Source organism: Zingiber officinale, chromosome 2A (genome assembly GCF_018446385.1).
Source record: "Zingiber officinale cultivar Zhangliang chromosome 2A, Zo_v1.1, whole genome shotgun sequence".
NCBI lineage: Eukaryota > Viridiplantae > Streptophyta > Magnoliopsida > Zingiberales > Zingiberaceae > Zingiber > Zingiber officinale.
The window spans coordinates 13,032,884-13,056,200 of record NC_055988.1 but is presented as its reverse complement, the minus strand read 5'-3'; the positions used below and the strand labels follow the sequence as shown (position 1 = coordinate 13,056,200).

Here is a 23,317-nt window from a genome sequence, read left to right as displayed (position 1 = left end):
TATTGGTTAAGTCCTACTTACGTGGTCAGACACGCTTTCGGAACCCAAGCTTTACTTGATTGTTTGTGTTCGGTTATTAACGATTTAAATGTTTTATTTGAGCTTGACTTGTAGCCAAGTCTGATTTTGTTGTAGATTGCTTTTTGATTACTTAAAATTAGATCTAAATTCTTACATCTTGTTATAAATTTTTCTAAGAGATCTTTTAATTTATTAATTTCTATTTTTAGTGATAAATTTTCCTTCTCAAGTGTTAAGTCTTGAGTTGGATTTAGATTTTTTATTTGTTCCTTGAGATTTTGATTCTCTTGAAGGAGCAATTTGTTTTCTTTTTCTAATGTAATTAATTTACTATTTAGACATGCAATTATTTTAAAGAATTTTCTATTCAAATTAAAATTTACCTCGTTGGGACCTTCGAAAACGAGTACGAACTCATGGCTCGATTCAAGTTCGGACCCGTCTTCCGATTCGTCCTCCGACTCTGCTTTGAGGGCCATCAGCGCGAGGTGGCTCTGGTGCTTCTGATATTCGGCCTCCGATTCGTCTGAGGAAGAGTCGTCCCAAGTTGCTTTGAGAGTCTTCTTTTTTGATGTCTTTGTCTTGTCGCTCTTCAATTTCGGGCACTCGTTTTTATAGTGACCCTTCTTGTTGCATCCGAAGCAGGTCATGTTCCTCGGTTCGATTGGGGAGTTGATCTTTTGCAGGTCCTTCTTGCTGAAACTTTTCTTTCTCCTGGTGAACATTTTCCTTACCAAGTTCACCAGGTATTCTTCGTCTTCAGAGTCCTGGTCATACTCATCCTCAACCTCAGGTTTGTTTTTCGTCCTTTCCTTGGATGAACCTACAAACAAAGCTACACCTTTCTTGGTCCCGGCGTTAGTTTGTTCGTGTAATTCTAATTCACAAAATAACTCGTCTAACTTTAATTTAGATAAATTTTTGAAAATTTTATAGGCATCCACAATAGATGCTCACAAATTATTACGCGGAAAAGCGTTTAACGCATACCTGATTAAATTGCGGTTCTCCATTTGATGGCCTATCGCATGGAGTCCGTTGAGGATGTCCTTGATCCTCACGTAAAGTTGACTCGTCGTTTCTCCTTTCTGTATTTTAATATTAAATAATTTATTTAACAAAAGATCGCGCTTCGTTACCTTGGCATCACTTGTCCCTTCGTGTAGTTCGATCAGTTTGTCCCACAATTCCTTTGCATTCTAGTACGGTCCTACCCGGTTCAATTCTTCCTTCGTCAGTCCGCATTGAAGCGTGTTGAGTGCTTTGAAATCCGTTGACGCTTTTTTCTTCATGTCCGGAGTCCACTGTTCCGGGTCCAGTGGAATTCCGGAGTTGTCGATTGGCACTTTATAGCCTCTTGTGACGCTGAACCATTGATCAAAATCAGTCTTTAGGTAAACCTTCATCCGCTTCTTCCAGTACGAAAAATCATCCCCCACTACAAGAAAATTGGGATTCTACAACACTTAAACGACAACGCTTTTTATAAAAAATGTTGTCTATTTTTTTTAACAACGCTTTTAGTGAAAAGCGTTGTCTATTTCATTATTTTCTTATTAATAGACAACGCTTTTCTAAAAACCGTTGTCTATTAGTGATTTTTACGGGTCAAAGACAACGCTTCGTAAAAAGCATTGTCTATTTTTAAAAAGTGTTGTCTATTGTTAAGTTCTCATCTAAATCTTGATTAATACAAACCGTTGGATCTAAGTAAGGAGTAGAAAACCCGAACCCTTCTCCCAACTCCTATCTTCCGATCATTTTTTATCTCGAACCCTTCTCCCAACTCCTCATCTCACGCGGCCTTCTCCATCTAACTCCTCTCCGGCAAACCCCTCTCTCGCGAACCCCTCTCCGCAAACCACTCCTCCGAACTCCTCTCCGTCAAGACCACACCTTCGTCAAGCGGCAGATCCCGGTGCTGAGGCGATCGACCACGACAGATCGACCCATCTCTTCGCCTCCTTCACCCCCGACGTTGAGGTGGTGACTGGTATAAGGAGGACAAGATGAGCGTGAGTCCAGTGCCGGCCTCGGACACCCATGGCAACCTGGACGAGTAGATCGCGCAGCTCATGCAGTGCAAGCCGCTCGCCGAACAGGAGGTTACATCTCACCCTTTCCCTCGCTTATTTTCGTTCGATCGCTCCTTCGATTTATTCCTTCTCTGGTCAAGATGTTTGTTTTGGGGGTTTTCTGCTCGATTCATGCGTATTCTTTACAGATCTGAGGTTGAGTGGGTGTTTAGCAATTTACTAATCTGCGATGCTGTTATGGCGTATGGTTTGGCTGAGATGTTTGTTTCTAGTGATTACTGGGATCTGTATATGTAAAATGGTAGATATTGGGGTTAGATCTATTTTAATCATTAGTCGATCTTTCTTCGTAACGAATTGGTTCGGTTGCAGGTCTTTGATCCAGTTCCCTGGATTGTTCCACATATCCTATGATTCAAGCTTTAAATAATGGAGTTTGTAGAGAAATTTGAGCTCTTCCCAGACTTGAAACTACTAATATAGAACTGGCCAATCCATATTTCATTCCTGGACTGTAATGATTTTCTTTGTTGGACTATGGGGTGGGTTAGTGTCGCTTTTTAATGAATAATCTGATGATTTATTTATCCAATGTGACTTAATTATTTCTCCTTGATACAATTATAAATGCTTTAATTTGTTAGAGACGATGGGAAATAGTTTATCTGATCAGCATGTCATTCGGAATTCAATTTTTGATTGAGCTGATTTTTCTTGTAAGTTATATAGAAAAAATATTCGTAGAGGTTTCTATTGTATCTTTTCATAAGCCTCTGGAAATTTATGAAATATTACTCAAGTTATAGGAGGACTCCTCTAGTTACATGCAATAACTGTTTGTTCTATTAACAAGGAATAGAGATAAATGCTTCTATTCCCTTCTTGTGTCTTGCTAATTGCTAAAAGTTCACAATGAGTTCACATTGTTAAGACATTAGCTTTTGCAGTCTAATTTTTGTTTAGTGTTCTTTTTTTTCCTATGAAAATAATATTTGGAATTTCTTGCAGTTTATCATTGTGAGTTAATAACTATATTTATAAGTTTTTAAATAAAATTTCAGGTTAGGGTGCTTTGCGAAAAAGCTAAGGAGGTTTTAATGGAAGAAAGCAATGTTCAGGTAGACATTACTTCTTTTAAGTAAGTTATTCAATCGTTAAGGCCCTTGTTAAAGTATAATGCTGTTGAATTTCCTTGAAGTTGTTCACTCGCATGCTGGCCATGATCATTCTTTATTAAAATTAGAAAGGAATGTAAACAACACAAACCTCAACTGATGTCTCATAAGAAGTTCTTATAGAACTTCATTGGTTGTAGGCGTAGAAGCTTACTATAGATCTGTATTATTGAACTTCAGGATATTTGCTTGTATTACAAGATATATACTTCATGTAAATATGAAATAAAAAACACAGATGCAACATAAGACAAAAACTGAGAAATGGATGTTATACTTGTTGGTGCAATATCCCTTAGGTCAAGGTTGACTGAGTTGACCAAGCTTGAGTCTTGGTCATAGTTTCGATGTTTGACAATACATCTAGACACATGGACAATGTAGGCGCAGTTGTTCATGTGGGGAGATTCTGATCAGGGACTGATCAGTGTGGATGAAGAAGAGTCAAGTAGGTCAAGGGTGACCGGATACCTTACTGGGAAGTCCTAACTGGAAGGTTAGGCAGATGGAAAGTCCTAGTGAGTGAAGCTAGGCAGATGGAAAGTCCTAGTAAGTGAAGCTAGGCAGAAGGAAATCCTGGTGAGTGAAGCCAGGTGAAAGTCCTAGTGAGTGAAGCTAGGCAGATGGAAAATCCTAGTGAGTGAAGCTAGGTGAAAGTCCTGGTGAGTGAAGCCAGGCAAGGGAAAATCCAGATGGATCAAGGATGATCGGACATCTGGTGTTGGGAAGTCCAAGTAGGTCAAAGGATTGACTGGATACTTGGCACGAGGAAATCCAGATGTGTCAAGGTTGACCAGACATCTGGTGGAAGTCCAAGTAGGTCAAGGGAGTGACCGGATACTTGGCACGAAGAGAAAAGTCCAAGTGGGTCAAAGGGATTGACTAGACACTTGGTGGGGAGTTCTGGCAGGTCAAGGGAATGACCAGATGCTAGGCATGATGTACCAACAGGTCAAGGTTGACCGGATGTTGGTTTGAGAGGCTTGGGACTTGGTTTTGGGCAAAAACCAAGAGCTGGATCGATCAGTGGATCGATCCAGGCTTTTCCCAGCGAACAGAAAGCCTCTGGATCGATCAGTGGATCGATCCAGGCCTTTCCCAGCGAACAGAGAGCCTCTGGATCGATCAGTGGATCGATCCAGAGGTCCCAATCGATCAGTGGATTGATTGGGACGCTGCTGGTTCGCGCGATAAGCGCTGGATCGATCCGTGGATCGATCCAGGCATTTTTCCAGAGCACATAGGCGCTCTAGATCGATCTGTGGATCGATCCAAAGCCTCCCCGATCGATTGGGAGTTTTCGAATCGATCGAGATCCGACCGTTGCGTCGTATTTGAGCTGCAGGCGGGCGTCTCCTTTGTAAGCCGACTACTGTTTCATCTCAGATCTCTTGCCAGCTCCTCCACAGCGCTCTCAAAGCTCAGATCGTCAGTTCTTGAAGGATCTTGGAGGTTTTCCAAGTCAAGAGGCGGATCAAAGCCAAGAAGAGAAGCTAGGGTTAGGGTTTTCTGTACTCATTGTAAGCTTTGCGCTTGTATTTTGTTTCCCTTTCCTTTCTTCTTGTATTGAGAATCTTGTAGGGCTTCTCCGCCTTCGGTAGTTACCGAAAAGGAGTGTTTCATAGTGGAGGTGTGTGTGTGCGTGGATCCTTGGACTAGTCACCTCTTGTGAGGTGGATACCAAGTAAAATCCCAAGTGTTAGCGTGTTTGTTTTTGTTTCTTTGTATTCCGCTGCACATCTCTTGAAGAAATAAGCAACGCCAAGCACACGAGAAGCGCGAAGAGCTATTCACCCCCCCTCTAGCTACTTTTCGGTCCCAACAAGTGGTATCATAGCGAGGCCGCTCTTCACCGGAATCATCGCCGGAAGGGTCAAGTATAACAAGAAGAGCTAGAGAGTAAAGAAGTTGAAGCAAAATTGTCAAAGTCAAAGAAATTCAAAAGCTCAACTTCTACAATGGAATTTCGAGATGGGCTCGGATTTGACACGAGGGTGGCTCCACCATACACTTCCACAAGCTTCGATTCTTGGAAATCAAGAATCGAAAACTTTCTTATGATGGAGATAGAGCAATGGTTTGCTCTTATGGAAGGCTTCAAGACTCCAACAAACTCAAAGGGCATAGTTCTCAAGAGGAGCAAGTGGAGCCAAGAGCAAGTCCAAAGGTGCGAGGGCAATGACAAAGTGACCAAGCTTTTGGTCAATTTATTGCCAAGCACCATCCTTTGCAAAATTGGAGAATTTAAAGATGCAAAGGAATTATGGAGTAAATTTGCCAAGCTTCATGAAGAGATCCCCTCCACTGTACAAGAGCAAGAAGAATCCAGAGAGGGTGACTCTTTGGAGCAAGACCAAGAGGAGGACTCCGAGGTTGAGAGATGCTCAACCTCCAAAGAAGAAGTCCAAGAAGAAGCTTCATCTTCAAGGGAGTGCAATGAAGAGAACAAGGAGGGAGCATACTCCTTGTTCCATGTACAAGATGATGAAGCCTCCACCTCTAGGATTGAGGGGGAGTGTAGATCAATGAACCCGGAGCAAGAAGAGGCCTCCACATCCGGGTCAAGTGAAGAAGAAGAAGATGGTGCCACCTCCAAAATTCAAGAAATATCAAATGGAGGAGCAAGTGTCATCCATACACAAGAAGGTATAAATGTTTCAATTAAAAATAAAAAATATATAATATGTTTTGAGTGTAGGGAAAGTGGGCACTACAAGAGCAAGTGTCCCAACTTGGCCAAGAAGAAGGGTCAAGTGACACAAAAGGGCAAAGAGAAGCCCAAGGAGACCACCCCCGAGACAAAGAAGAGCAAAGAGCACATTGTGTGCTTCTTGTGTCAACAAAAAGGGCATTACCGAAGTCAATGCCCCAAGGGGAAGAAGATGGTCAAGGCTCAACGAGGCATTAGTCAAGGGGGAGCCTCCAAGGTAAAGAAGAAAGTAACATTTATTGAGCCTACCCCTTTACGTTATGGTAAAAAGCATGATAGTTCTAATTTTTATCATTTTAATGTAATTTACCATAAGAATAGAAAGCATGAGGGAATTAAGGAAAAGTATGTGGCCCTACATGCCAAGACTACCCAACCTAAGGTTAGGAAGGTAGATAGACATTTGGGCAAGAACACTAAGGAAAATAGATACAAGCCCAAGAATAAAAATGCTCATGGATCAAATGAAAAATCAAATACTAAGGACTTAGTGAGGGAAAATCAAGTCTTGAGGTCAAGACTTGATAAATTAGAAAAGACCCTAAAAAGATTGGAAAATATCCTATTAGGGCAAAATGAGCATAACTTAGGTTTAGGGGTACAAAAGTCATCCAATGGCCATAGAGGTTTGGGATACAAACCCAAAGCTAAAAGGGATGTGCCTAGTTATCACAGAGTTCCATATAGTTATGGAACAAGCCCTAAGTCTAGAGGTCAAGTCAAGGATACAAGGAAAGATATCCCTAGAAGTATCTTTGCAACCAAAGTGACTAAGACTTCTAAGAAGTCTAAGAAAGTCACGAACAAGGTCACAAGGGAGGCTATCCCTAGAGTTGACCTAGAAAATGTGACCAAGGCTTCTAAGAAGCCCAACAAGGTCACTAGGAAGGTATCTAGGGAAGTTATCCCTAGTGAGTACCTAGAGCATCCAAGGAGCACCAATAGGTGTTGGGTTCCTAGGAGCATCTTCTCTACCCCATAGATGGGTTAGAGAGTGTCAACTCCGATTAGAAGGGTAGTTAACCCAACTTTGAGGAAATTGACACTCAAGGAGCATTTTCAAGGTTTTTGTTAACCTTTGAAAATGAAATGGAATTATTATTTACTCCTTGAAAGAGTAAAATGTGCCTAATGGTGGAAAATTTGATTTTATCTTAAAATGACATAAATTGGAAAACCTAGAGAAATACCAAGTTGGGATTTTGATATTCTCTTAGACATTTAAGGCAATCCGGGCCTTGATTTATGTGATTACTCTTGAGGAAAAATGGAATATGCCAACATTTGAGGATATGCTTAATTTTTAACGTTTGCATTTCTTTGAAGCATTTAGGACAATCTAGGTTTAACGTTTTAAGCTAAAACAAGTGGTATCTTTTGAGTTAGCTAAGTGGTTACGGATACTTAGATAGGTAATCTAGGTATATTTTATTTATGCTAAACCTTGCCATGATTGTTTGCCCATCATATGCCATGACATCATGTCTATTTTTGCATTCATGTTTTATTATGAAAAATCTAAAAATACCATGTCATGACATTCATATATCATGTAGTTATAGGATATTTTCTTTTGAAAATTATTTCCTTTTTGATGTATGCCATAACATAATCATGCATTAAGTTTAATTCCTTGTAATTAAGGACAAATGACATTTAACAACACTTATTAACAAGTGACATCCTAGGTAGATGTCTAATATCTCTAAAATGCCTAGATAGATATGCATGATCCTTAGAATAGAGCAAAACCAAAATCTCACAGCTCACAAGGACTATAAGGTGACTTGTATGTGTTTTAGTGCACATTAGATACAAGTGAGATGTTAGGAAGATGAACAAAACTCAAGATGTTGATTTAGTGCATTCTTTTGAGTTTTAGGTTCATCAAAACACATAGTTATGTGTTTTCCCATCATTGGGAAAGCTAATGTACAAGTCATGTGCATTAAGCCCAAGGAATGTGATGGGATATTGGTTTTGAAAATTATTTTAAAATGCTTTTAGAAAACCTTGGTGAAGGCTATCTTTTGATAGTAATCACCATTGAATAGTTAGACACAAACTTGAAGAAAACGCTAAAGTTTTAGCAAGTTTTCAAGCTTGTGTCAATCTTTGAAAATATGATGTATTTTCATAGAAAACTATTTTTCCATGATCAAGTATGCCCTAAATAATGTCTACACGAAATTTCATGATTTTTGGATTTTTGTAGAATTTTCTAGGGGTTTCTGAAGTTGGCTGAATTTGAAATTCAACAACTATCAGAGCTTCGATCAATCCATGGATCGATTGGAGTGTCTGAATCGATCAGCGGATCGATTCAGAAGGTAATTCTCGCGAGCAGAAGCTCGCTGGATCGATCAGCCGATCGATCTACACATACTGAATCGATCAGTGGATCGATTCAGCTAGGTTCAATCGATTGGAACCCAACTCCAATCGATCCAGGATGCTGATTTTGGCTGAGAAAGCCTGATTTCAGCATTTTGAATCTTGTTTAGTTAATGTAACCATTCCAAACCCTTCAAAATACATTTGTATACATAAAAAGGGTGTTTTCATGTTGAAAACAAGGATGGATTGGTTAAGGAAGACTAAATTGAAGTTTAGGTTGAGGTTTGTTTCAAATTTTGAACATTTGAACCTCAAAACTTCTAAATTTGGGTTTCCTAAAGGTTTAGGGACTCCAAGTCATTGTTGGTGCAATGACAGAAGCTACCACCATGTCTTTAGGGGGAGGGACTCTTTAAAGACATGAAACATTATTTTTCATGAACCTTGGAGGGTGGTTAACCTTCTTTAGAGAAAATGCTCATGAATGAGCATTTGAACTTGAAATGGGGAGTGGATATCCTCATTATTTCAAGTGGTATTTTTCAAGTGGTTGAAAAATGCTCAAGGTTGGGCATTTGTCTACATTGGGGGAGAATGTAGGGAAAATGAAGGGTATGAGACCTTTATTATGATGTTGATTACAACCTTGAGAAACTCTTCAGGGGGAGAGTTTCAAAAGGGATAAAGGTTCAACGAGTGCAGTTGTAACCAATGATGAGTATCTCTTCAGGGGGAGAGATAGTGTTTGTTTGATATGTGCCAATAGGGGGAGAATGTGTGGTTTAAGTTAGGCCTTCATTACCAATGGGGGAGGTCATAGGGGGAGAATGAAGGGAACCAACATTCATACTTTGGCATGAAGAGAGTTAAGGCTATGGGATTAGCTTAACTCAGAGTGGTCCTAACTTAAAGCTATTGTCAAACATCAAAAAGGGGGAGATTGTTGGTGCAATATCCCTTAGGTCAAGGTTGACTGAGTTGACCAAGCTTGAGTCTTGGTCATAGTTTCGATGTTTGACAATACATGTAGACACATGGACAATGCAGGCGCAGTTGTTCATGTGGGGAGATTCTGATCAGGGACTGATCAATGTGGATGAAGAAGAGTCAAGTAAGTCAAGGGTGACCGGATACCTGACTGGGAAGTCCTAACTGGAAGGTTAGGCAGATGGAAAGTCCTAGTGAGTGAAGCTAGGCAGATGGAAAGTCCTAGTAAGTGAAGCTAGGCAGAAGGAAATCCTGGTGAGTGAAGCCAGGTGAAAGTCCTAGTGAGTGAAGCTAGGCAGATGGAAAACCCTAGTGAGTGAAGCTAGGTGAAAGTCCTGGTGAGTGAAGCCAGGCAAGGGAAAATCCAGATGGATCAAGGATGATCGGACATCTGGTGTTGGGAAGTCCAAGTAGGTCAAAGGATTGACTGGATACTTGGCACGAGGAAATCCAGATGGGTCAAGGTTGACCAGACATCTGGTGGAAGTCCAAGTAGGTCAAGGTAGTGACCGGATACTTGGCACGAAGAGAAAAGTCCAAGTGGGTCAAAGGGATTGACCAGACACTTGGTGGGGAGTTCTGGCAGGTCAAGGGAATGACCAGATGCTAGGCATGATGTACCAACAGGTCAAGGTTGACCGGATGTTGGTTTGAGAGGCTTGGGACTTGGTTTTGGGCAAAAACCAAGAGCTGGATCGATCAGTGGATCGATCCAAGCTTTTCCCAGCGAACATAAAGCCTCTAGATCGATCAGTGGATTGATCCAGGCCTTTCCCAGCGAACAGAGAGCCTCTGGATCGATCAGTGAATCGATCCAGAGGTCCCAATCGATCAGTGGATTGATTGGGACGCTGCTGGTTTGCGCGATAAGCGCTGGATCGATCCGTGGATCGATCCAGGCATTTTTCCAGAGCACAGAGGCGCTCTAGATCAATCTGTGGATCGATCTAAAGCCTCCCCGATCGATTGGGAGTTTTCGAATCGATCGGGATCCGACCGTTGCGTCGTATTTGAGCTGCAGGCGGGCGTCTCCTTTGTAAGCCGACTACTGTTTCATCTCAGATCTCTTGCCAGCTCCTCCACAGTGCTCTCAAAGCTCAGATCGCCAGTTCTTGAAGGATCTTGGAGGTTTTCCAAGTCAAGAGGCGGATCAAAGCCAAGAAGAGAAGCTAGGGTTAAGGTTTTCTGTACTCATTGTAAGCTTTGCGCTTGTATTTTGTTTCCCTTTCCTTTCTTCTTGTATTGAGAGTCTTGTAGGGCTTCTCCGCCTTCGGTAGTTACCGAAAAGGAGTGTTTCATAGTGGAGGTGTGTGTGTGTGTGCGTGGATCCTTGGACTAGTCACCTCTTGTGAGGTGGATACCAAGTAAAATACCAAGTATTAGCGTGTTTGTTTTTGTTTCTTTGTATTCCGCTGCACATCTCTTGAAGAAATAAGCAACGCCAAGCACACGAGAAGCGCGAAGAGCTATTCACCCCCTCCCCCCCCCCCCCTCTAGCTACTTTTCGGTCCCAACAATACTGAGTAGTACAAACCACAGTTTATCATATTATAGTTGATTCTCTAGCAAAGTTTTACATTTTGAACTCGTTTATTTTGATTTGAAATGTCTAAAACTTTTACTAATGTTTGATGGTAAAATTTGGTGTTTGGTTCTTTATGCAACATTTTATTGTTTGCTATGAAGTTTTCATAGCAATGTTGTAACCTTCACAACTCTAATGTTGATCAATACCAGTGGGTATTCTCTGAGTACCTCCATTTATGTTCGGAAGTTTCTTATATGGGTTGTTCACCTTTTTGGCATTTCTATTTTGAATGTGGCTTTTGAGCTGTTTCTAGAGCAGGACAATTCCTGTAAAGTCATTGGTATGTTGATTTGTTAACCTTGTATAATATTGGTTAATGTGAGTATTCATTCATTCGTCTCCAATGATTGTTTTGTTTCTTTTGAGAGCCATTAGTAATGCTCATGTATGGACTTGAAACATATTATTGCTACTTTTGTAGGTGGATACAGGACAGTCGAGATCAGTACGCTAAGGAGCATTTCTGCAACAACAGTGCTTTTTGCAAGAAAGCGTTTGTAGAGAAGAAAGCGTTTCATTTCTGCAAGCTTTCTTTCTGAAGTTTGAAGAAACGTTGCATTTCTGCAAGCTTTCTTTCTTTCTTTCTGCAAGCATTTCATTTCTGAGTAATGAGTTTTAGTTCATTTATAGAAAATAGCTAGTAGAAGTAATTTTTTGGTTCAAACTATTGACTGTAATTTTTTGTTTATATTTCAGGCCAACTGTTCAATCTGTTCAAAGCTACTTCTTTAGTATTGTGGTAGTAATTACTGTACTGTTTTGTCCCGTTCTCAAGTCGATAATAATTTTTGAGTGTAGCTAGTAGAAGTAAACAGATTGTTGGCTTCGAGGTCGGCTAGTTATTTTGTGCTCTTTTGTTTTATTTGTGAATATCATTATCTACTTTGAAACAGAATTAGTGTTAATTTTGATATTTACTAGCTTCTCATGTAATTAAATACTAATATTACTTTAATGCCAGAATTCTATTATTTTGGTATGAGTTTGAAATCATTAGCTGAGTTGATTTTATGTAAAATTCGAATCTAGACATGGTAAAAGAAAAATAATAGTTTCGTAAATATAAAAATAATGATTTTTAAATAATTTTTTTCTTTAAAATGACAATGCTTTTAAAACGTTGCAAAAGTGTTGTCTTTGCATAAACCGACAACGCTTTTAAAGCGTTGCAAAAGCGATGTATTCGCTACAAACGACAACGCTTTAAAAGCGTTGTCGTTGAGCAGACTTTTAACAACAGTGCCTTTAACAACGCTTTTTCAGGCACAAAGACAGTGCTTTAAAAGCGTTGTCTATTAGTTTTTTTTCTTGTAGTGCCCGTTGAATAGGGGAGGGCATACTGCGATGAAGCCTTCAATTTGAGACATAATTAACCTGCACACAAGGGAAAAAGATAGACAAAAAGAGTCCCAAGACTTGGTCTTGGATTAGTAGTGCGGGAGAAGAGAAGATAAACTGAATTGGTGTTGCACCAAATCAGATTAATTGCGACGGGAAAAAAATTTCCAAAAAGGCAATAGTACCAGTTTGGAAAATTATGAAAAATTGAAAACAAAAAAAAATGAAAAAAAAAATTCACCCCTTGTCTGATTAGTGGTTGCACCAGATCAGAGCGGTAGCTGCTCTGATACCACTTGTTGGATCGTGAGTTTCGCCAGAGGGGGGTGAATAGAGATTTAAAAATTATCGAGATACGTATGCAGCGGAAAAATAGACAAGCTAAAGCAAACACAATGATTTCATTGGTTCGGAGCCTTTGGCGATTCCTACTCCAAGGCCTGCACGCAAGGGTGCTTTCGATGGGCAATCACTAATAATTCGAGAGTTTATTACAAACTAAGTACAAGAATTAATTAGCAAAAAAACCCCGACAATAAGAAAAGAAAGACAAAACAAACTGGCACTTTTGTCGGAGAGCTTTTGCAGCGTCACAGGAGCACAGAAGAGTAGTTCTTTCGTTGTTGTGTTGAGCTTCAGGCTTTACCCTCCTTATATAAGAGGTTCGGGGCGCTCGGATCCCTTCGGCGCCCGGATCCCTTTGGGCGCCCGGAATATGATGTAGCCGACCCAATAAGGATGCTCCACGTGGCAAGGCTCCTTTGGGGATAAAATTTGCCTCCGGGCGCCCGGATCCATCCCGGGCACCCGGACCTGTTCCGGGCTCCTGGACCTGTTCCAGGCGCTCGGATCCATCCCGGGCGCCTGGACCCTGGTTTTCCAGTAACTTCCTTCCTGCAAGAAAACATTAGTCCGGAGGCAAACATACGATATATATATCCTGTAAAACAAAGTGTTAGCACAGTTTAAAATTAACAAGCGTCTCCTCGAAACCGGAATCTAGTCACGATCTCGACTTAGATATCCGAAATGAATCTAAGTCGGATCGACGCCTAATGTTCTCTTCCCGGGAACGCGTCCTCACAATCACTCCCCTCCAATGACTTACCTCCACTTACCTGTCAGACGTCCGATCAGCCCTTTGACCCGTCTGGACTTCGTGCCAGCTATCCGGTCAACCCGTCGACCTAGCTGGACTTCGTGCCAGCTATCCAGTCGGCCCGTCGACCTAACTGGGCTTCGTGCCAGACATCAGGTCAGCCCGTCGACCTGTCTGGGCTTTCTCCTGCACACTCGGTCAGAATTTTAGATAACAACGAAACTAACTTAACCTATTTTGTCATTCATCAAAACTTGAGTTAGACCGTTAGTGCTAACCGCACCAACATATAGTACTCCTTCCAATATTTATTGGAGGATGACATCTTATCAAAGAAAACAAGACCCACTCAGGCTTAGAAAAGAAATGTCTCAGGCTTGGACAACTTCGGATAATAGAAATAATGGAAGAGTCGGGGAGTAAGGGGAATGTCGTGCAGGCGGAATAGAACGACGACCACGCACAACACTCGAAAGGAGTTCGACACTAGTTGATGTAAGGAGATACGAAAATATTTACAAACGGCTAAGAAGAAAGGGTGGATCGGGAACTGCAGACCGGCGGTAAATTGGTCTCTGAAAAAAGTTACAAAACTGAGCGGCGATTCGTCCGGACAATCAAAGGCAGAAGGTAGACCGATTTGATAGTTAGGTAGAATTTCGTAAGTTGCCCTCATACTCTCCGCATCGTCGGTGTCAAACCTGGACTCAATGGTGGTGTAACAAAGTCCAGGGACGGCAGAGGGAGGCTGTGATGAACTTGCCATCGAAAGAACGAAGGAACAAGATCGAAGATGAACACAAAATGAACACTAGACCGAATCGACTGAAAACCTTACAAGGGAAAGCACACAAGAATCGATCAAAGAAGCAGGAGATTACCGGTATAGGAGGATCACCGGCGAATCAGCGAAATGCCACAGCGGCGAAGCTCGAAGATGAAAGCACGAAGTGGAGAAGACAACAACATAGGCGAGGCTTATAAACCTCACGACCGATCACTCTCAATTGTCCGATCCAAGTCTTCAAAACCCTAGAAGAAGATCTAACAATAGAATTCAAAGAGGCGCTAGTCACGTCAGCAGAGGATATTCGCCTGTCTTGTCAAGTGTGCAGCGGCAGAAAGGGGGACACATGGCATGTGGTTACCGGGTAGCATTTAAAGCCTTTAATTAAAAGGGATGGTCGCGTGCTCGGCCATAATTGTCAAGGATTTACACAAGCTTCGAGAAATATGGGTGATATCAGCGACGACTGAGACCGCTCGAAGAAGCGTGTTTGGAGAATTCTCCAAGTGTCACCGCTCATTGCCCTGCTCTGCATAGACACCCTCCGATCGTTCATTTACCATGGTAAGACAGAGACTGAGCGGCGTTGGTTGATGCGTCGATCGACCATTAGGGACTGAACATTCCGATCCGACATAAAACAATCGCCAAAGACCATTTGTCCAGTCAGTCGGACCTATAGCCTCCTTCGACTAGACTTGAGGGGGAGGCTTGTGATGCGGTGATAAGGGAGAGCCCACCTGTCACGGGTCAATTGACACGGTGTCGGCCAAAGTTAAGGCGGTCAACTCCGGGCTTACAATTATCTCGGTCAATAAAGGGGTAGCCGAGCGGACATCACCCGGCTAGTCGGGGCATCATGGGTTGGTCGGCAGGTAAACAAGCTTCTCAGGCAGTCCGTTCGACACAAGGAATGACATTACACAGGAGGAGACAAGAAAGCAAAAGAGAACGCGTCGTCTATCATTAAATATGAAGAAGTCAAGACAAAGAAAGACACTACATCTATCATCAATGCACTGAAGTGAAGATAAAACAACCTTCCTCTGGCAATTAATATCATTAAATAACGACAGGCGAACGATCACAGAAAAAGGTATAAAAGGATACGGCATGTATGAGGAAGGCAAGATCTCTATTTTTTTCTTGATTACCCAATTCTCTCTTCTTGATTCTAACTTAAGTGTCGGAGGGCAAACACCAGAGACCTTTTTTCTAGTTTCGTTTTGTTTTGCAGGAGCAAGACTTTTATCTTGTCAGTAGTCACCCTATTCTTGTGCTAACAAATTTTTTACTACTAAACTTTTATATAAGATAATAATATCAACATCCAAAAACATATTATTCTCCATTATCTAGACTATTTCTACTCTCCACTTGATCATAGGAGAAATCTAATCGAGATTCGCTTCGACCATCTTCTAATCTTCTCATTTTTGTGAGCACAACATATCATCGCCACTGACATCATCGCCACTGCCTATCACTTTCTCATTGGCTGTGGCCAGCATTTTTTCCTTAGATTAGATCCTCTGAGAAAAAAAATTTAGAACGGGGATGAAGTATACTTATAATTATAATAGTCGAATGATGATCATAATATGATCATATTTGATTACCATCTCTTTTTAAATTTATCGTTCCTTTAAATTATAATTTAAATCAGAATGAATAATAAAAAATTATCCAAAGTCCGAAGTCCGAAACCCGAAGGCCGTCAACTGTAAATAAGTGGTAAGGTAATTGGCCTATCGAATGAAGGATAACTTCTGATCCTACATTCTGATTTAAATTATAATTTATGAAGACAATAAATTTAATGAAAGATCATAACTAATTATTATGATAACTTAATCCGATCCTAATTATATTGATTCATTCCTCAGTCCATTTTCCCCCTATACGTACCGGAGCAACTAATTGGAAAAAAAAAGGGTCGCGACCAATACGTGAAACACGATATGCTTTTGATTCTTATAATTAACAATCTAGACACATGTCACATGGTGATTAAATACATGATTCGTGAGGGTGAGATTAATATAACAAAAAAACAAAAAATGGATGTGTGGTTGGGAATTTTAAGGAAATTTCAAAGGGAGAATGTTGAAAATACCCTAGATTTCCTCGCCGTCGACATCTATCCATAACGAGTCAAGTCGAACTTAAATTCTATAGTATTTAAATTTATCTAATAAAATAATTAAGTCAAGTGAAATTAAACTTAAAATAAACTAAGTAAATAATTATTTAAATTTACCTTGATTTATTTTTTTATAAGTTTAAATTTGATTAAATTTGATTTGAACTTTATTTAATTATTTAAAAATTTTACTTTTTAAATTGATAATACAAACTTATTTATTAATTTATTTATTTCTATTTAACATCTAGATAGAAATTTTATTGATAAATATGTTTTACTAATTTATTTAAAAATGTTATTCATGAATATTAATGAGTTGAATACCTATGTTTAAATTTATTTATTTAATTTAATGAATTATTTTAATTTATTTAATTAATTAAATTTATCTATTTATTTAATTTAATGAGTTAATAAATATAAATAAATTCATACTAAACCTAATACTAAATTTGTTCGTACTTATATAAATGCTGCTGCCTATCGCTTTCTCATGGGTGGCCACCACTACTGTTTGTCCCCCTGCACGTAAAACACGATAAACTTTAATTCTTATAAATATACACGTGTCACACAGTGATTGAATATATGATATGTGAGGGTGAGACTAATATAAAAATGCTTAGTTGTGAATTTTAGGAAAATTTCAAAGTAAATAAAATCATATTGTAAGAAGATGATTCCTTCACCTATAGTGTCTCTGCCTCTGCCATTTGATCCTTAAATTAATTTGGAAGAGATAAATTATGGGTCAAAATATAAGAGGAAGTATATTTGAATAAGTTGAATTTTAATTTAAGATCTCATTTGATAATAATTTATATCTTAATAATTTTATTAAAGAGATCCAGCAGAAATCTTTTGGTCCATATTTAAATTGATATATTGTAATAATACGTGGAATTTAATGTACCACACTTATTTAAAATTTTTTTTTGTTTTTTTTTTGTCCCTATTCATGATTAATCTACAAAAGAAAAAAACCAACGTGCTACACGTCTCGCGTTGTTCCAAAATTCTACGCGAGATTGCGAAAGGGTGCTCGCAAGTTCAATGAATGCCTAAATGCCCCTTGATGAACTTAAATTGATTTTTTAAGTTTAATTTTAAAATATTTTATTCCGTTATATAATTTTATGATATAAAACTATTTGATAAATTAAAAGAAGTTGGACGATTATAAGAGTTATTTATTTTTATTTTTTTAAAAAAATTGAGAATCAAAATAGAATCCCTAATACAATTAGGAGAATCAAATTTATTCATCTATTTACGCGTGATCAAAGTTTTATAAGCTTAATTTTAAAATATTTTATTCCGTTATATAATTTTATGACATAAACTATTTGATAAATTAAAAGAAGCTGGACGATTATAAAAGTTATTTATTTTTATTTTTTAAAAATTTAGATTCAAAAGAGAATCAAAATTATCCATCGATTTAATTGTGATCTGAGTTTTATTTCAAATTTATTCACTAGACAATAAAAGACGGTCTACTTTCAAAATTATATAGTTAGATTACGCATCAAAAAGAATACTCTACTGTAGTATTCTAGTCATAATTGGCCTTTTATATTGGAGATGAGATCCTTTGTCCCCAAAATATTATGTCCCCATGTTCCAGAGCTGATTGGACGGTCTAAATCACATCTCAAGAATGTAGTGTATATCATGAAAATATCATAGCCGTCCGATCGACTCTGGGACATGGGGACACAGTATGTAGTATTAAAGACCACGAGATAAAATTCAAATATAACGACATAATATTCTTAAACATGAAAGTTTATATATATAACGAGATAAAATTCAAATATAACAATATAATATTCTTAAACATGAAAGTTTATATATATATATATATATATATTTTGGGATTTGTTTTCTATTTTTATTTTTTTATTGGTGTAGTTTTAAAATAATTATCTTATTATTATATACATTATTATTTAGACTGGACTGAAAAGCAAATTAAGCAATAACGATTGTCCTCTCCCTCCATTCCTCCTTCCTTCCGCCCTATATTACTCCGGCCCAACTGTACTCGGACGGCACCGGCAGCCATGGATCTTCTTCCCCTGCGCTCGCTCACCCACCCTCTCCTCCTCCTCCATCTCTTCTTCATCGTCGTCGTCTTCATCATGCTCCCTGCAGTTACTCTCTTTCGACACCGCTGGCGCTCCTCAGCCAAGAAGCCCAAGTTGCTGCACCCACCTTCCCCCTGGCGGTTCCCTATCATCGGAAACCTCCACCAGCTCGGTTCGCTCCCCCACCGCTCTCTCCAAGCCATGTCGAGGCGCCACGGCCCGCTCATGCTCCTCCGACTCGGCCAGGTGCCCGCTCTCGTGGTGTCGTCGGCCGACATGGCCCGAGAGGTCATGAAGCACCAGGACCACGTCTTCGCTAGCCGACCGTCGCTCACCGTCCCCAACATGTTCACCCGCAACGGCCGTGATGTGGCCTTCGCTCCCTATGGGGACCACTGGCGCCAGGTCAGGCGTGAAATTATTGTTGTTCATTTTCAATCTAATTTATAATCCCTCGATCTCGATCTCTGATTCTGCGCCAGCAGGTCAAGAAGGTGAGCCTCCTCCACCTGCTCAGCGCCAAGATGGTGCGCTCCTTTCGACACGTCCGCGAGGAAGAGGTGGCATCCATGGTGGAGGACATCGCCGGAGCCTGCGCCTCCGCACCGGGCCGAGCCATCGACATGACCCGCGTGCTGAACACGCTCGCCAAGCGCGTGATCGGGCGGGCGATGCTCGGGGAGAGCTCGAGGCACTCCGCGTGGGGAGACTACATCGACGAGATCATGGGGGACGTGTCCGTCGCCATGGGGACGCTCCACGTGGGCGACTGCTTTCCGCTGCTGCCGTGCCTGAGAAGGATGATGATCAGCGGCCGAGTGAGGAAGATGGTGGACCGAGTCGATGAGATTATGGAGCAGATAATTGAGGATAACGAGAGGAAGTGCGCCGCAGCCGAAGAAGGGGATCATGACGGTGAGGAGCCGAAGGAGACGGCGGAGAGCTTCGTCGAGGTGTTGCTGTCGCTGCAGAAGGACGGGGACGACGAAATGAAGCGACTGATGACGAGGGACACCATCAAGTCAATGATCATGGTGAGTTTGACCGCCAATTTTATCAGTTTTTTTTAAAATAAAAGATAATTAGTTACTTTATTGGATAAAAGTCAAAGTTTGTTTTTTTGAATTTATTAGTTAATATATTGTTATGGGCAGGATATGTATGCGGCTGGAATGGACTCGACCCATATTGTTATCGAGTGGGCGATGGCGGAGTTAGTCAGCAATCCACGTGTCATGAAGAAATTGCAACACGAGGTGCGACAAGTAGTTGGCTCAAAATCAAACATCTCCGAGGACGACTTGACTCGAATGGACTACCTACGTGCAGTCGTCAAGGAAGCCATGCGCCTCCATCCACCAGGGCCGTTATTGGTCCCGAGACAATCGCTTCGTGACACCACCGTCATGGGGTACCACATCCCCAAGGACACTTGGGTCTTCATAAACGTGTGGGCCATCGGACGAGACTCGATCTCCTGGGGTGAGACAGTCGAGGAGTTCCAACCGGAGAGGTTCCTCGACAATGACATCGACTATCGAGGGCAGCATTTCGAGCTGACTCCTTTTGGTGCCGGAAGGAGAATTTGTCCCGGAATTGGGTTTGCTATTGCCGTCATCGAGCTTGGACTTGCCACCCTCATGCATAAATTTGAGTGGAAACTGCACGAAGGCGAGGAGATGGAGATGAGTGAAGTTTTTGGGATCACAATGCGCAAAAAGAGGGCCCTACAAATTGTTGCAGCACCTTGCTTCTAAGTCCTATATATAGTAGTAGTTCGAAACTAGGGGAATAATGGGAATGAAGTTTGTCTTTAATAAAATTTTTATCATGTATGGTCGGTATGGGTGAAATTATTAATGGATTAAAGGTATGTAGATGGATGACATGTGTACTTTTTTTAATGATGGATCGACATGGGAACAAAACAGAATTTTTATTATATTAATGGTAAAAAATGAATACGTTCATCAACACGAGATAAATCACGGATTGCTACGAACCTTTGGAATAATGACTAACACATAAGAAAAATATTTACCTTGACTTTATCGAGATTCATTGATAAAAAAATAAAATAAAATTATTATCTTAACGATCTTTTTAAGACGACATTCTAGAAAGGATAAATTATAAGAATTTATCCCGTCTTAGCTGAATGTTAAAAAGGGGCATGAGATAACCCGAAACGTATATAATATTCATATTGTCTTTATTATAGGTGACTTAATCAGAAAATTTATCTATTAACTTGTTATTAAAAATACTTAAACTTTAAGTTAACAATAGTTTATTCATCTAAAGTTTGAGTTGCTAACCTAAGCTTTGTCGACTTGCTGACATGAGCTGAGCTACCTACCTAGTCCAATTTGCCAACCTGGTCTGACCTGTCAAGCTAATTCGACCTGCCAACCTAGTCTGACTTACCAATCTAGTCCACATTCCAACCTAATTTGATTTGTCGAGCTAGTCCATCCAGTCGAACTAGTTCGATCTGTCGAGCTAGTTCGAGTTGAGCCGAGCTGCCCTCCAAACCGTCCGAGATCATTTAGCCGAACTCAGCAAACTACAGGGAGATATGAGCCATGATGCCCCATGATCTCTTAGGTATCATGTGTTGGTGCAATTGACATTTGGTCAAAGTTGATCTAGCTTAGTGTGACTTGAGTTTAAGTTTCGATTTTTGATCAATATGTTAAGTAATTGAGTGAGATGTCAAGTATGTCAAAATTGATTAGATACATGACAATAGGAAGTCCAATTGGATCACAGTAGACCGGACACTTAGCGATCATTAGCAAGGAAAAAGTTCAAAGTGGGTCACGGAAGACCAAACAGTTGGTAATGAAGAAGTCCTAACAAGCCATAGTTGACCAGATATTAGCATAAAACAAGAAGTTCAACCAAGTTAAGGAAAACTGGATGTTTAACAATGACAAAGTCTCGATAGGTTAAGGTTGATTAGATGTTGGGTAATGAAAAGTCTTGATAGGTAAAAGTTGACCAGATGTTGGGCAAAAGAAGTCTTAATAGGTTAAGATCAACTGAATATCAGACAAAGCAAGATTTTGATGCTAGATAGGATAATGATTATCCTATGGGCTAACGATAATGGAGGAATTGAGAAGAAGATAAGAAGAGATACCGTCATCCTTCATATTTTCTAAAAAAATATATTTAATAATCAAGAATCATCCCTCAAACAACTAAACGTATGTTTATATATATTTAAACTTTAAGAACCAAATAAAGGAAATAAATTTTAAAGAAAAAAAAACTACAAACACACTCATAATCTGAAAATTTTTTAAACGCACTCAAAATCCAAAACAATTACAAAAGACAAAAATTACAAAAATACTTAAAATACCTAAAAAAAACTCAAATTATAAAAATGAATAATTTACTAAAAAATAAGAAAAAAGATCCAACGAATTCTTCTGCATCAATCGTCCAGATTGAAAAGAACTTGTTCTCGAGTTTAGAATAGTATCAAGTGGTAGCCTAGGAGAAACATCATCTGACATTAAATCGATAAAATCTACTAGCAGCTGTTGAACTTTGAGAATCCTTGTCAACTCGCTGTGATCATGACATCGTTGATGCTGCTATTGTCCAACTTCACGTCCTTCAAGCACTTCTCCGTAGACTTGAAGAAAGAATGACCTAGAATCAAATCAACATCATACCTTGCAAGATAGCAGAATGAGTTGACTCCTCTTCAACTAGGTATATAACAAGTGAATCTCTTGTTGGATATAATTATCCTTATTAGGTGGGCTTATTTGTGAGTTGCACATGTGAATACGATCCAAACTCGTTTAAGTAATCTAACTTAAAGTTATTGAGTTTTTGGGTTATTGGATGTGGATCTCATATGTGTAAAATCCATTACCCGCATCCATTATCATCTATGGGTTGATAATGGATGTGCACTATATAATGGGTTAGTTCCCACAGGATTAGGGCATCTTTTTGAGACGTCTCTTCGTTCCCCATTGACGAAGAGGATTCGACGCCGTCAACCCTAATTCCCCATCGATTTCAGCTCCAAGGACTTCCATCTCATTCAAATGAGCTATTATCTTGAGGATATGATCCCTCACGGGTGTCCCCTCAGTCATGATGGTCGTCATTAAGTTTCTCATGGCCTCCTGCCTGACAGCCCGATTTTGGTGTTCGAAGAGTTCCTTGAGATTGAGTATTATGTCATAGGCAATGGTTATGACATGATGTTGATGTTGCAGCACATTTGACATAGAACCCAAAATGTAACACCGCGCCATCTCATCTGCCTTGACCCATTTCTTATGTCTCTCTATCTCCTCTTCAGTAGAATCCTTATCAAGCACGCTAGGACAGACCTCAAAAAGTATAAATTTGTATTATTCAGCAGTTAAGACAATGTCCAAGTTCTGTTTCTAATCAATATAATTTGGACCAGTAAACTTATTTTCTTTTAAAATAACAACAAGAGGATTGAAAGCCATTTTGAAATCCTGAGAATCACAAAATAAGATATTTGGTCAAAACTTTACAATTTAAAATAATATTGATTCCTCAAATAATATAATTTAAATTCACCAACACCTCAAAATAGCATGAATTTTGTATGCCACGATAGTGTGGACGTATACTAATTCAAACATTTATAAGAGGAGGTTTACTTATTAATTTTATTATCTTGTCAACCTAACTTTATGACAAATAAATTAATAGTTGGTTCATCTTCGACCATACAAATAATAGCAGTGACTCAGATGGGAAGGATACTATTAAATGTGCCTAAATATATACTATTACTTGATACTTAGTTCATTAATTAGGAATGTGTTCCTTCAGATGGAGAAGATCACACATACCTAAATAATTTTCTATAATCATCCATAGAGGAAGTTTGATCTAGTGATCTGCAAACAAACTCATCTGATATGGAGGAAGACACTTAAAGCCAACGCGCAAGTTTGAATGCATCACTTATAAACCAGTAATGGAGACTGTGG

At 39.7% G+C, this 23,317-nt stretch overlaps 1 protein-coding gene and 1 long non-coding RNA gene across 2 annotated transcripts; both read left to right on the top strand.

Moving 5' to 3' along the window:
• The first annotated feature begins 1,777 nt into the window (after positions 1-1,777).
• On the top strand, positions 1,778-11,576 carry LOC122044413. The gene is made up of 3 exons (XR_006129549.1): positions 1,778-2,126; positions 3,119-3,175; positions 11,551-11,576. It is a non-coding gene; the product is annotated as an uncharacterized LOC122044413 (long non-coding RNA).
• A 6,636-nt stretch (positions 11,577-18,212) lies between these two features.
• On the top strand, positions 18,213-20,232 carry LOC122040755 (cytochrome P450 71A1-like). The gene is made up of 3 exons (XM_042600182.1): positions 18,213-18,719; positions 18,800-19,348; positions 19,469-20,232. Exons 1-3 carry the CDS (start codon positions 18,291-18,293, stop codon positions 20,069-20,071), a joined length of 1,581 nt encoding a protein of 526 aa, XP_042456116.1. The 5' UTR covers positions 18,213-18,290; the 3' UTR covers positions 20,072-20,232.
• Positions 20,233-23,317: the final 3,085 nt, after the last annotated feature.